At 35.3% G+C, this 15,994-nt stretch overlaps 1 protein-coding gene and 1 pseudogene across 1 annotated transcript; one reads left to right on the top strand and one right to left on the bottom strand.

The window, feature by feature from the left end:
* Nucleotides 1-2,205: 2,205 nt before the first annotated feature.
* Nucleotides 2,206-13,282, bottom strand: LOC107664097 (protein canopy-1-like). The gene is made up of 6 exons (XM_016454559.1): nt 13,105-13,282; nt 11,851-11,959; nt 9,476-9,591; nt 4,414-4,623; nt 3,601-3,697; nt 2,206-2,590 (listed from the first exon to the last, which is right to left on the bottom strand). Exons 2-6 carry the CDS (start codon nt 11,948-11,950, stop codon nt 2,550-2,552), a joined length of 564 nt encoding a protein of 187 aa, XP_016310045.1. The 5' UTR covers nt 11,951-11,959; nt 13,105-13,282; the 3' UTR covers nt 2,206-2,549.
* LOC107664032 (uncharacterized) overlaps nt 13,173-15,994 on the top strand; it is a 24,810-nt pseudogene continuing 21,988 nt past the window's right edge.

The raw sequence follows: 15,994 nt of genomic DNA, 5'->3' as shown, positions 1-15,994 counted from the left end.
TGTGTGTATTCAGGTTTAAGTCCCCACCAGGATATATAAACCAGTACACACACACACACACACACACACACACGTCTGGTTTGCTATCCTCGTGGGGACTCTCCATAGGCGTAATGGTTTTTCTACTGTACAGACCATATATTCTATCGCCCTACACCAACCCTTCACCTAAACCTACCCCTTACAGAAAACTTTCTGCATTTTTAGATTTTCAAAAATCTTCATTCTGTGTGATTTATTAGCTTGTTTACCCGTGGGGACCTCAATTTAGGTCCCCACCGTGACACGAGTCCCTAGAGTCTGTGTATTCAGGTTTAAGTCCCCACCAGAATAGAAAAACAGGTACACACACACACACAGTCCTCTCCCTAAACAGTTCTTTCCAAAATCTGAATGGCTGGGGTTCCTGAGGCCAGTCACTCTGGAAAAGAAAATACATCAGAACTGTGTTGATCTCCCTTGTCTGCGTATCAGAGAAGGCCTATCTTGTCCCCATTCCATCGGAGTCATTTATCTATAGTTTTTGAATGCTTAGTCAAACTTGAATATGCAATGAAGAGCTGGGGCTTTGTGGCGGAAATATAATTAAGGCAGTGAAATATGTAGAGTGAAGAATGGGGATGACATCAGGCCAATTTCACACTTGGCACTCGGATGGCCAAGCCAACACCAGGCTCTTGCCACGCAACACAGATCAAAGCACACTGCCAGTTCAGAAAAAGCAAAAAAGGATTAAAGTATGCTAATCTCCAGGACAAATATATTTTAATCTTGTTAGAATACAAGTTAACGCCACAGCTCAGCGGTTGAACTTTATAGTGAATTTAAGGGAGAGATCAAATTTCACTTACATTTTTTCAATGTGTAAAACTTTAGGTCCATTCTGACTTGGGTAATTGTACAAAATGGTTAATCATACAGTTGACGTGATCAAGAAAAAAAAAAACATTCATTGAGGATGTCTCCACTTCAGGGCAGCTAGCATGAAAGCATTTTGTATGCATGGGAAATTTATGTTTATTTGTCCACTTCCCTTTGTTTTGAGTCACAGCCCAATGCACCTTGGTAACACTTGATCTGTCATACTTAAACTCAAAGCACATACACAGAGCTGGGTAAACACGATAGAAATAAGCTACTTTGTAGCTTACAACACAACCAACTTTTTAAACAGCAAGCAGTTTCCTGAGAAGGGTTAGTTACATGCATACCAAATTTCAGTTTAGTATAATTAAAAAAAAAAAAAAAATCTTGCAAGAACAGCAAAGTTAATGTTAAGGTAAACAGCCTTCAACCATTGCATAACTTTGAACTTATGATGGTGCTCTCCAGGTATTTCATTAGCTGATCTAGGGCTTTTGGGTCCAAAACCCTTGCAAGGGCAGTGATTTAATCTAAGGTCTACACTCATTAAAAAAATTAATAAAACATGTTGTTTGTTCTATAAATTATATTCTTTGATAAAAGTTCTAAAGATAAATAAAGTTTTCAAATGACTTTTCTTTGGATTACACATTAAATTTAGGCAAAAACCTAAAAAAAATGACTTCATAAATTGCAGAAAAGTGAATATTACTTTACTCATTTACATCAACCGATCATCTGAAACACCCAGGCATTACATTTCCCAAAAGAAACAGGCATCATGTAGATTCCTGAATATATCCTTGTGATATCTAACATTTTCCCCACTGTGCACAGAGAGCAGACTTGTTAAACGACGCAACAATATCAAGGAAAGCAGCGAGTATTGTCATTTTTCCCCTCAGTGATTTGGCTGACACCCATATCCAGACCAGCTCACAGAGCTGAGCAATCATGGCGTCTCTTGCTCCTTTACTCTCCCAAAGCAGGACCTGCCCCTGTGCTGCTGCCACAGCGGCGCATGCGTAGTTCTGCATGGAGGGAGCTGTGAGGGAAGGGTGCGAAAGGCATGCCATCATGCTTACCCAGCGGCCATGTTCAAAAGCCCGACTTGGACAGATATGGGACATCAGAATGAAAAAAAGCAGACTGTGCTGTGAATCGATTTGAGACAAACTCTTTTTTGCCATTGCATCTTACGGGCCTGTTAACAGTTCTTCACAAATTATTCAGACTTATAAAATGTGCCAAGTATGAAAACAAATGACTAATTTAACCACTATATTTGAAACATTTTATTTTCTTTTATCACAGGTAAACGCTTCATAAATCACAATGGTAATACCATTAATGCCATGTCAAGTTTACTGAAACTAAATTGAGGTTAAAAAGAAATTCAACATGTCAATTACAAGTCATTGGAATAAAATCAATTTAACATCAATGTAGTTCAGTAGTTATATATATATATATATATATATATTTATTTAATACAGGATGAGTGTGCCCACTAATCTGCAGTGGAGGCAGTTGTAGTACACTTTACTAACGTCAAATAATTTTTATCATCATAATTTTAAGTTACTTACAAAATTTTAAAAAATAACACACTTTAGGAAAATATTTGATGTCTTCAGTTTTTGGTCCAAGTTTTTAAGTGTTCTTCAGCAGACGCTCATGTGAAACTAAAGTTCGCTGTGCTGGAAAACAGAGCTCTTACAGTGACCTGGATATGTAAAGAAAACAATAAGGCACAGAATTACGTAAACGTTTGATACAAACATTTTCTACAAAAAAAAAAAAAAGGTTTTAACTGAGGTTCTTGCTACATTTCTGAATGTTCAAAAATCTTTTCACACACAGCGTTTAGAAAAAATTTGACATTGACAGTTTTGCTTTTGAATTTTGCCGTCATACACACTTGTTTGATAGACTGAAATCCTATTTCCCATGAAATCCTATTTCAGAGTGACTTATTAGTCTTATACAGCTACTTGCATAACCAGATAAAAATTTCACACTTAGATTTAAATATGGCAGGCACAAGATTAAAAAAAAATCTTTATAACAGCATCTGTATTTAATGTGCATTGAACTGAAATTTACAAAGTACATTAAAAGAATAAATTAAATATGTATATAAACATATCAGACGAGCTAAGGAAATGCTATTTCTGTGTAGGGCATATTAATTTAACATTAATTTCTGTGCACTTTCCCAACTAGCAATAATAATATTTCAAATAATTACATATTGTAATCAACGTCTAAATTTACTATAATTCCAGCAAAATGTCTTTTACACTATTCTGTTTAAAGACTCCAAGTGCTTGCGGATTTTAATTTCATGAGACTAAACTGCAAATTAGTGAATGTTGTCTGAGGCATAAAGTGAAAAGAAAAAGCTACATTTAGATCATACATCTCATAAGGTTAGAAGTTTGATTTTAATAAGCAGAAAATAAAAAATAAAAACAATAGAACAATTGTTGAGTAACTGTTTAAATATATATGTTTAATGTCAAGCACATTGTAAAAAAAAAAAAAAATCACAATCATTTAAACACTGCATTGATATTTGTATGTAGAAAAGCAGTAAAGTAGAAAAGTGCATTAAAAAAAACTGGAACACTCTTTATGCACAGTGCAAATCAAGACAACACTATGATTCAGGTTTTCAGTGTAAACATGCCTAACACTGAATGAAAGAAGTTATGTCGCGTCATACATAAATACCTGATATTTCACTGCACAACGTCTTAGCCACATGGCCAGCCTCACTGGCGAAGAGAGAGATGATATCATCTTCCAACTCTTCCACAATGCTTTCACACTGCAATAGACATTTGAAAAATATAGTTAGCATTCTATGAGCATGTTGACAGTAAATAAGCAAGAAGCAGAAAATAATCACATCAGTGAAAATACAGTAATGGGCAGCCATCTTTAGTGCTACACTGTTGGCAAGTCTGCCATCTTGGATGGTTCACGAGGCAACTTACAGGCAAATGGCATTTAGTTATTTTACTGTGGTCTAAAAATACAGTCATCTTGTATAGAAAACATAAAATGAGAGAGAGGAAAAAAACACTCCAATATAAAAGCATACAGTATATGCCCTAGACATTGATCATTTGCATTTAATAAAAAAAATGAACACAGCAATAATAACAAAATTAAATGAATAAATAATAACAACAATAATAATAATAAAACAAATGAAAAAAAAAATGACAGAAGGGCCAAGTCACATTGTTTAGGAAAAAGACATCAGTATTGATGATTCATGAAATATCTCAAGAGTTTATCTAAATGTTTCAAAGGCCTTCAGAAATAAAACTTAAATGAAAAAAAAAATATTGTAGTAAAAAAAAATTGATTTGTAGTGTATACTACACAACTGTCACAATTAAAAAACAAAATCAAAATAGTTTATAAGGAAATTAAAAAAAAGTTTCTGAAAAAAAAATTAAGTGGGAAACTCACTTTTTATTGTTATATCAAAAATACAAATATACTCAATGACAAATATATAAAATTTATACTCACTGCAAACTTCAAGGCATTGGAACTCTCTGGTCCATCAAACTTAACATTTTTGAAATCTGGAAAATTCCCGCCATCATTTACTCTTGGTGCAAATCTCTTGTAGCGCTTTTCTTTGGTGTCCGGGTCCTCATAGAGAGCATAATCGCTCATGCTATTGCAAACTTCTTCCAGCAGTTCAGTTAAGTAAGCCTCAGACCTAGCCAGAGGAACCTATCATAAAAAGAATTCAGAATAAAATTATAGAAAAATTTGTTGACTAAGTTACCAAAACCGAACCTCCCCTTCTTAAAAAAAAGAAAAAGTAGGGCACTGAGGTCACTTAGATGACCTTTTCCTTCCGATCCCATCTAAACACATCCCCTGTGCCACGACGCTGACTTTTAACCTGCATCTCCAAAGTTGCAAAAGTAGATCCCCTTGCCTTGGCAACAGAACAAAACCACACTGTGGTGTCTAGACAGGTCAAGGTGCACCCTGCTCCCGCCTCTTTGGCCTCCCCCGGAAGGAGAAAGGGTGACGGGGGGCGGAGAGAGTGAAAAGGCTGGAGAGCGGGGGGTAAGCAGTGAGGAGGGGAGTTGTCAACAGCAGCCAAGTGCAGGGTAAACAGTGGAGTCCCATCCTTTGGTTCTCTTGGGCAGCTCATCTCTTCCACCCTCCAATGATCAAAGCAGGAAGTCTTCCTTGTCAGGCCAGTGAAAGGGTGGCGGGGTTGGGGGCGAGGGGGTTATTGGAAAGAGGACAGGTTGCAGATGAGCTGGATTTTCTTGCGATGTAGATATATCCCTGACCCTATTGTCCCCTTTCAGACACAGTATGGACCCTTCCGGTCTCACTGATTACATTATGAGGACGTCTCTACCCCCTCCACTCTTGTGAGGCTCGGTGACATAAAGAGGCTTCCGTGGCTCGCTGCCATCTGGTCACAAATAAGATAAAAGGTCCCATGGAAGGACAGCAACCTATCTTCACATCCCCCATCTTTTTAATTAAAAAGCTGAATGCAGTTGGATGGACCGCAAGATAAAACAATATATGAACAACTATGAGCAGGAAAATCAGCAAACGAAGGAGCTGATCACTTGCCTATAGGTGCAGGATGTTTAAACCGTATCAATATGGATACAATGTGGGTATTACGACATCTTTGGCATTAAAACTGAATTATCATGTTTGAGAGCTTCACCAATTACACTTCTAAATTCAACTCATCAATCTTTAGGAGACTTCGGGCTAACCAATTGAGAACAATAAGAGAGATTCTGTCATGCACAAAAGTCCAAAAGCAATAAAAATCTTGCCTTTGGATCTAGCAGAAGACGGCCGGTGTGCCGCAACCTCTGCCGAGTCCTTATCATGCAATCCTGAAAATGGCGGGGAATTAAATTCCTCCCCGTAACAGTCTGAAGGGTTTGAATAGAAGCTGTCAATAAAGAATTTCTGTAAGAATAAAGAGAAGGGGGGCAAGGCGGCCCAGGCAGAGAAAAGGCTTCTTAGGGATGCCATCCTTCACCGAATTCCCATTGGAGAGGCAGGCATCACTGTAGTGTTGGGACACAGGGTATTTCATTTTGCTGACTTAATTCCCTAAAAAAAAATGTTTAAAAAGTCTAAACATGCACACAAAAAAACATATAGATTAGATATAGGATCTGATCAAGAGTTGTTGAATGTTTATTTATACATAAATTGACCTTTCAGCAAAAGCTGTTGAAGGTTATCTTTGGTTAATCTGCTAAAAACATGGGGTGCATCGCAGGGGTTCACCTACAGCTTCCGGGCAAGTGAACCAAGCCAAGTATGAAAAGAGAAACAGGGAGGGATTTGGCGAGCTTTAATTAGCATTTATTTTTAAGTGAAGTCACTCTCAGGGAACAGTGAGCGAGTTCTGCTACACTGCTTCTGCTTTTCTTCCTTATTATTGAAGAGAAATGGGATACTCAGGAACCAAAGACCAAAGCAGTCATTTTCTGGCACCACTGCGATGGTGGTTATGTGCGATAAGTAAATATGCTAAACATATAACTCAGTACAGGCATGTAGAGTGCAAAACTGTTTCACTCTTTACAGTGGCATCTGAGAGCTGCAGCTTTCTTTAGACTTGTTACAAGCCTCTACACAGTTTTGAAAAACTGTATCTCACTCTTAGCTTTTTTCGATTTGTAATGACAAATAAAAACTTGATTTTGACCAAAATTATGTTACAGCTCCCTGAGCCGCAATTTAAAGCATAATATGCAATTAAAACCCAAATACCTGACTTCACCTCAATGAGCTGATAAATGACAAATTAAGAAAAAAGACAGATGCATGAAACAAAAAATTAAGTACTTTGTTAATCAACTGTTTCATCTGCAATGAAGCAAGACTTAACAGATTTAACAGGTTTCTTTCTCATCGTTAACAATACTTGTAGTTTTTTTTAACCCAAACAGTGTACACAAATCGAAAGTAAAATTTAAGCTTCCCATTCAAGTCCCATCATCAATTAGGGCAGAGCATTACTCGCGTTACATTTCCCACCAAACAGGCTGACAAACATTTCACCCACAGTTGAAACGGACTAATAGGGGAGGGGGAAATCAGAACTGAACAAACACTTGTTATTAGGCAGCAGTTACGATCAAAAGGGGATTAACCCCTAATCAATAGTGGAGTCAGGCACCTAATGACAGTCCCTGGATACCAGGGGTGAGGGCTTAGAGTTCATTGGGTCTGACCTTTACACACTGACATCACTAAACTGAGAAGAAAACAGTAAAAATGGCTCCCTTTACTCAAGTAAACAGAGCAAGCTTATAACCACAAGGAAATATTAAAGAGCTATGTAAGGCAACTGATTACAAAAAAAAATAAAAATACAAAACAATTTACAATTACAGCTTAATAAAAAAGTGAAACTTACAATTCAGATCTTATCAGTATATTGTAGAATACTTTCAAACATTGATTAGCCTGTGTTAATAATGTAACTAAAAGCTAAATGGTGTTGGTAAAGACTGAGAAATTGTAGAAACTTTTTCACAGTTTATCACAGTTTATCTTGAGCAAGAGAGACCCCAATTTGCCTGTCAGAATCACCCTGGACGAAGAGGAAATGACTTTAGACGAAACTGTAAATGCACTGATAATGATAAATGTGATAAATTGATTCTGGAGCAATTAACAGTGAATCATACCTTTTTGTCTGTAAGACTTCCATCGGGTTTAAGTCTGAATGTGCCAACATGAATCATCTTTTTTGGATCAGTTTGACTGATTGAATAGTTCAGCTCCTCTGCAATCGCCAAACAGGCTAGAAAAATAAAAAATAAAAACATTACAATCGATTTAATAATTTAAACATCGAATGGTAGTCAAAAATGGGGGAAAAAAATGCAGGTTTATTTTTTATTTATTTATTTTGATTAAGACATCTTGACAATATACAAATCTAAATATTTCCAGCAGGAAATAGAAGGAAACGTGTGTGTGTGTGTGTGTGTGTGTGTGTATATATATATATATAATCCTTTGTACACTGTACTGCAATAAATACGGCTAAATATACATTTCCCATAAGATAATGTTGGATGCCTACTTGTACAATTAATGATCAGGCCTAGATTTTTAATCATGGCATGTACTTAAATAATCTGGACTAGAATCAATTTTGTATCAACTTTTCTTTTTTTTTTTTTTACCTGCATTGCATGTACTTTTTAAATGGAAAAAAATGGCAATGGCGAAAAATGCACTAGCTACGCTTCTGCTAAAATCTTGAATTTACTGGTGCTTAGTCATGCTTGCTATATTACCATGGCAACTGCCAAACCTGGGCGGAGCTTAAAGTAGGATTTATGTGAACCAAGCTTTGCACACTTTGACTCTCCAAAAAGGCTTGGTCCTAGCATTAGTTTCACCAAGTGTTATTATTTTGTAATACTAGTAATATTATTTTATAATAGAAACCAACAGGGCTTTTTTGAAAGAATCTCAGTCCTGCAAAGTGACCAGAATGGAATACACATTTAAATTGTACATTTACCATACAAATTAACTTCGGAATCCTCTGAAAGTAAGAAATGAAATCTATTCACATACAAGATAGTAGAAATAGTTAATTTCAGTGTTGATTTAATGTTGGCCTTTTATATCGATGCCTGACTTCACCTCAATGAGCTGATAAATGACAAATTAAGAAAAAAGACAGATGCATGAAACAAAAAATTAAGTACTTTGTTAATCAACTGTTTCATCTGCAATGAAGCAAGACTTAACAGATTTAACAGGTTTCTTTCTCATCGTTAACAATACTTGTAGTTTTTTTTAACCCAAACAGTGTACACAAATCGAAAGTAAAATTTAAGCTTCCCATTCAAGTCCCATCATCAATTAGGGCAGAGCATTACTCGCGTTACATTTCCCACCAAACAGGCTGACAAACATTTCACCCACAGTTGAAACGGACTAATAGGGGAGGGGGAAATCAGAACTGAACAAACACTTGTTATTAGGCAGCAGTTACGATCAAAAGGGGATTAACCCCTAATCAATAGTGGAGTCAGGCACCTAATGACAGTCCCTGGATACCAGGGGTGAGGGCTTAGAGTTCATTGGGTCTGACCTTTACACACTGACATCACTAAACTGAGAAGAAAACAGTAAAAATGGCTCCCTTTACTCAAGTAAACAGAGCAAGCTTATAACCACAAGGAAATATTAAAGAGCTATGTAAGGCAACTGATTACAAAAAAAAATAAAAATACAAAACAATTTACAATTACAGCTTAATAAAAAAGTGAAACTTACAATTCAGATCTTATCAGTATATTGTAGAATACTTTCAAACATTGATTAGCCTGTGTTAATAATGTAACTAAAAGCTAAATGGTGTTGGTAAAGACTGAGAAATTGTAGAAACTTTTTCACAGTTTATCACAGTTTATCTTGAGCAAGAGAGACCCCAATTTGCCTGTCAGAATCACCCTGGACGAAGAGGAAATGACTTTAGACGAAACTGTAAATGCACTGATAATGATAAATGTGATAAATTGATTCTGGAGCAATTAACAGTGAATCATACCTTTTTGTCTGTAAGACTTCCATCGGGTTTAAGTCTGAATGTGCCAACATGAATCATCTTTTTTGGATCAGTTTGACTGATTGAATAGTTCAGCTCCTCTGCAATCGCCAAACAGGCTAGAAAAATAAAAAATAAAAACATTACAATCGATTTAATAATTTAAACATCGAATGGTAGTCAAAAATGGGGGAAAAAAATGCAGGTTTATTTTTTATTTATTTATTTTGATTAAGACATCTTGACAATATACAAATCTAAATATTTCCAGCAGGAAATAGAAGGAAACGTGTGTGTGTGTGTGTGTGTGTGTGTGTATATATATATATATAATCCTTTGTACACTGTACTGCAATAAATACGGCTAAATATACATTTCCCATAAGATAATGTTGGATGCCTACTTGTACAATTAATGATCAGGCCTAGATTTTTAATCATGGCATGTACTTAAATAATCTGGACTAGAATCAATTTTGTATCAACTTTTCTTTTTTTTTTTTTTACCTGCATTGCATGTACTTTTTAAATGGAAAAAAATGGCAATGGCGAAAAATGCACTAGCTACGCTTCTGCTAAAATCTTGAATTTACTGGTGCTTAGTCATGCTTGCTATATTACCATGGCAACTGCCAAACCTGGGCGGAGCTTAAAGTAGGATTTATGTGAACCAAGCTTTGCACACTTTGACTCTCCAAAAAGGCTTGGTCCTAGCATTAGTTTCACCAAGTGTTATTATTTTGTAATACTAGTAATATTATTTTATAATAGAAACCAACAGGGCTTTTTTGAAAGAATCTCAGTCCTGCAAAGTGACCAGAATGGAATACACATTTAAATTGTACATTTACCATACAAATTAACTTCGGAATCCTCTGAAAGTAAGAAATGAAATCTATTCACATACAAGATAGTAGAAATAGTTAATTTCAGTGTTGATTTAATGTTGGCCTTTTATATCGATGATTCATATGAAAAACTAGTTAGTAAATTTAATAACCTTTGAGACATATTTGCTTGTCTTAGTTTAGAATAACTTAATTTAGGACGGAAAAAAAGACAAAAAAATATATAATAGCATAAGCCAAGATGTGGACATTACGGTTAAAAAAATCCACTGATTAAAGACCTGTGCTGTATACTGTAGTCATCACTACAGATCTAAATATACTTTGCAAAAAACAAGTGAAACTTGCACAAACTGTATCAGTGCAATATAGCACTTAAATATGATTACGCTTTCATTGTTTTGAAGAACTGCAAGTAACCTGTGAAACCAAAATCCAGAAAACAAAATAAATAATACTGCAAGGTGTGATGTATATAAAACTCACAAAAAGTTATAAAAACTCACAAAGAGTATGTACTATTCCAAATGACCAATCCAATTTAAAGCAACATGAAAAATATTCATTTATTATTTAGAGCTCACTCCAAGTACTTTAATTAAATCAAACTGAAGCTGACACCGCTTAAAAGCACTAAACATATTTTTAAAACAAATATTTCCACAATGATAATAAGAGATAAAGGAAATCAGTAGTACTTTTTAATTTTAAAAACTAAGTTTTTAACTTGGCAGCCTCAACTACAGTTCATCTCAGAGTTTTTTATTTTAGCAGCAATACTTTTCAAAAACAAGCACAATTAGTTACCATTGAACATGTGGTTGTTTGCTTCAGAAATTCTTTTAAAATGTCATTTAAAAAAAATATAAAACAAAGGGAAGGATTTGCATCGTTTACAGGGCATTTTAGTCAGTGTGAAAATTTTAACCTAAATGAAACAACTTTTTACACACGTCACTCCGTGAAATACAAATAAATGGCAGAAAATAAAGCATTAACCTCTACAAGGTTCTCATAACTCAAGCATGCCAAACTTTTAATGAAGCTTATCAAAGTTAAAAGTCAAAATGGCATAGTTTGTGAAATGAATAATATATATATATATATATATATATATATATATAATTATATATTTTTTATTATATATCCTTAATTCTGAATTATGTGAATGAAGTCATTATGAAAAACCACCTTGAATATCTTTGTTTAACCACGCACTTAATAAATATTAGCCATAAAAAGGCTTGATCAAACTACTTCGATTCTGAATAAATTACCATTTAATTCATGTACATGCTGTCCACTTTATCTGTACTGATGTCACAAAAGGTTTAAAAACATGGCGGTGACAGTTTAAAAGAAAGTGAAAAATTAAGAGATAAAAATTACACTCCTAATAGAAAAATTAAACAACTAGAAACATTTGTTGTAATTACCAGCTCAATCATCACTTACTTTAGCATTATAATTAATTTGTGTGTGTGTGTGTTTTGATTATTAATTTAGAAACTCCATGCAACATCAACTTACCTGAACAGTACAATGCTTCATCTTTCTTTGACTCTGTTGTACTGGACAACATGAACACTGCCACAAGAACAAGGCAAACCTGTTTAACCCATGGTGACATGCTGATCTCCTGGATGAGGAAAACACGGTGAAGGTAATTGAAATTGCATTATTACATTTCATATAGACACTGACAGAACAATTATAATGAATGTTCATCACAACAAGCTAATGATAACCAACAGAAAAAAAGCCCAGTTTGAGTGAACAACTGTATAATTGTCTAAAGGATCTTACTTCAGCAAACACTCAGCTATTTTACAAATACATCCAAATTGGCACCCACTAGTTAGTCAACGGTCTCAGTGTATTAGCTTTGCATATATTAAAAACAGTGTCTAATGTTCACACAGCCTTGTATGGACAAATACGGGATAAATATAATGAATATGGTACCATTATACGTGTCTTATGAATAACAAATCTATGAAACGCCACAGTTACAAAACATATTCATTTGGCATACCTTTTTAAACAAACAAGAAGCTTCTCTGACACAATAATGACCCCATTATTGTGACAGAGAAGTGTCAACATTACTAAATGCTTTGAATGGGAATAACAACTGAACGTGTGTAAAGGGAATAGTGTGGCATCTTCCTCAAATGAGAATTAAAAAACCCACAAGCCCAGTTGGAATAGTTATAAAACACCTCAGAGGTAGCATTTTAAAGAGTTCAGATTACAGCCTTGAAAATGGGCTTCAAGTAACCTACTTATCAGGTGTATTTTATGCATAATAGTATTATGTGTGGCTGCTCTCAGTTTAACTTTTTGAAAACTTCAGGGGCTTTTCATAAAGTTCTGAATGAACTAGCGCCCCCAACTGAACAACACCATTACTTTTGTACATCTACTGTGTAATTTCCATTTACCACTAATGTTCTGATAACCAAAACACTGACTCATCGCAATATATGCATCTCTGTTATTTAAATAGCTGATATACATTTTAAACTGATTACTAGTCTAAATATATGTATACGAGACTGTGCCACCTAATAGTGCGCTCTGAATAACTTGCAAGTAAAACTTGGTGCACCTGCTCCACCTGTTTCATTTGTTCAGGTGTGTGTGAGTAAATGAGCAGCTAAAATAAAAGAACTAAAAAAACGTACATAATTAGGATTTGACAGGGTATAGTGGCCAACCAGTCGTTTTATATACCTTAAACTAACACATTATAAACAGTCGAAGAAGTGTTTACTGTCTTACCTGAGACGGTACGTGTGAGCAACAAGAGGTGAATGAGGCTCGGGTAAAAGTTTTCGTTGCTATAAAAAATGACTGAGGCGAAACAGGGTACAAGCTCAATACCAGGTAGCTTACACAAAAACTCACAAAGATCCGTCTGAAAAATGAATTACAAATGCGCTTCCTAATTCCAACACAAAAAGCAACGACTACCTACGTGCCGGTGTAGCAGTCGATTCTGTTCCCCTAGGAATGCCTGTTTCCCTTTACGCAACCATACTACAATTCTTACGTAGTTGCCTAGTTACCATACGTACGATCAGAACTAGCGTGCGCAAGAAGCACAACTGGATGTACGGCAAGTCAAATGGTTCAAAATACCGTCTTTAATCCGAAACTTTAAAATAGTTTTAAGAAGAGAGGTTTTTCAACTTGAAATTTATTTCCTTTTTTTTTTCCAATCAAATTTATTACCGATTTCAATGTGATGCTTAAGGCTTTGGCTATTCTGTTTTATACTGTCTTATACTTATTTATGCTAATATATTTGTCTTTTTTTTATTATATGCCTTGCTGTTGTTGAATTTATGTGTGCACTGAAAGCTTAAACAATCCTCGTGTGTGGTGTGTGCAAAACATACATTAAAATAAATATACAACCATAAATGTTGTGTACAAATCAGAACCATGAACATGAACATTTTCATGGATACTGATATCATTTTACTATGCTGCAGTGTAGCAACACATTTGTCTCTTTTTGCTTTCCGTACATCCAGTTGTGTTTGGGGTATTTGCATGCTGCAGTGTTGCCAAATCCACAGTATTTATTCGCGGAATTGGGCTACTTTGGGGAAATGTTTGATTAACTATTTGGTCGGGTTTATTACACAGACCTGGCAACCCGAGGGGGAACACAAATTCCAGAGGGGAACAGAATCGACTGCTACACCGGTCTGTCGTGCTGCTCGTGCTGCCACGACCAGCAACCTTGCTGGCCGCACTAAGAATTGACAGCCAATGAAATCACAGAATTCTGACTGTCATCCAATGAACGCAAAGAATGACTAGACATTAAATACCCGGATTAGAAAGTTCCCAGACACCACTCGACCAGATAATGGGAAACATTACAGCCGTTACAATCAAGCACTGAGTTTACAAAAAAATAAAAAATAAAAAATAAATAAATAAATAAATAAAACATGCTTTATTTTTGTTTTCTGCAAACTAAAACAGAACTACTTTGTCTAAACTAAGTTTAGCTGTATGGGAACATGTGTAAGTCGTAACGTCAACAGTTTTGTCATTTTTAAAAACTAAATTAAGTCTGAATACTGTTGGCAGTGTGTTTTGTGTAGACGCCACAAACAAACAAACAAACACAATTAGAGCGGCAGTAAATAAATAAATACAATTTTAAACCTTTATTGCTACCTCTTATTTTGTGCTATGAAAACTACTATGAACATTGTGTGTGTGTGTGTGTGTGTGTGTGTGTGTGTGTGTGTATATATATATATATATATAGGTATTGGGTTCTTTATTCACGGAAAAACATATTTTAATAAAAGATCGTTAGCAGGTTTATAAAATTGTATATTATATTATTATATTTGCATTTAAAATTAAATATTTTCGAGCGTGAAAAGGAATCTCAAATATATAAAATATGCAAGTGAAGTGTATTTTCAAAAGTTGTTTGGGTTTAATTTTTATTACCCACAATCCCTTGCATAACTTACTTTTTCATAACTTTTCCTATTTTAACATTTAGTGTACACCAGGTCAGGCTGTGTATCATGTGTATATATAATGGAAAATATTCAAGGTGGGCAAATTGTTCTTCGGCAAAAGCCACACTATATTATTACCGTACAAGGTTTTTGCCGTATCTAGCAGTAGCTTACGTCAGCAGGTGGTTCGTGGTGTCCCGTTAGTCACGTGAGTGCTGAATGTTGCACTTCCTAAACGTAATTGTGTGTTTTCTACTGCATTTGTTTGTGTAAAATTACTGTGTGAAAAACCGAACAGTTTGGAGACACCCGACCTATATCTAAGATAACGCCTAAAACTTGTATTTCTCCGTGCGTGGCTGTCAATAGGGTTGTCAACCGTCCCGTATTTAAGGCATCAAAGAAGCGTTCCGTATGAAAGCTATACGGAACGCAGTTTGTCCCGTATTTAAGGCATATGCCGTATGAACACCTAGACCATACGAATAGCATACTCTAAATTGAGATTGAATCATTCTTTTTTGACAAGTGTTTGATTTGTGAACATAGCCGTTCCAGGGAGGCTTTAAGACCAAGCGGAATCCTCTGCCGCTTCACAGTGAGCGGGACTCACGCCGGAGTTGGGTTTTTTAACGACCGCGTTTCGACTTCAGCATATCAGTTTGAGCGAATGCAAACAAACAACGTGATTCCAACATCCAGCCACGCAAGAAAACGTGCAATTTACCTGAAGACGTGATCAATAAGGAAAGTCGTATTTCTCTAATGTATACACCTAGATAAAACAATTTACATTTAAGTAACTTCCAGCGTATTCTTAACCGTGAATATCATTCTTAAAACACAAAATGACCAATGAAGTGTCAAGCACCCAAAGCAGTCCATATTTATTCTATAAGTTCTCTTTAATTGAAAAATATGCATTTTCATATATACTGTAGTAGGCCTACTGTCGGCTATATTACACACACGCATATCAGAAGACAGAAAGAGCTTTATTGCCAAGTATGTTTGCACATACGAGGAATTTGTTTTAGTGTCACAAGCTTCCAGTACACAGACACAACAATAACACACAGATAATAAAAATAAGGTGTGAATAAAATACACATACGTATAAATATAAATAAAGCACACACACACACACACACACACACACACACAAAGGATAAATA

This window comes from Sinocyclocheilus anshuiensis, unplaced genomic scaffold (assembly GCF_001515605.1).
Source record: "Sinocyclocheilus anshuiensis isolate Anshui unplaced genomic scaffold, SAMN03320099.WGS_v1.1 scaffold23, whole genome shotgun sequence".
NCBI lineage: Eukaryota > Metazoa > Chordata > Actinopteri > Cypriniformes > Cyprinidae > Sinocyclocheilus > Sinocyclocheilus anshuiensis.
This window is presented reverse-complemented; position numbering and strand designations above follow the sequence as displayed.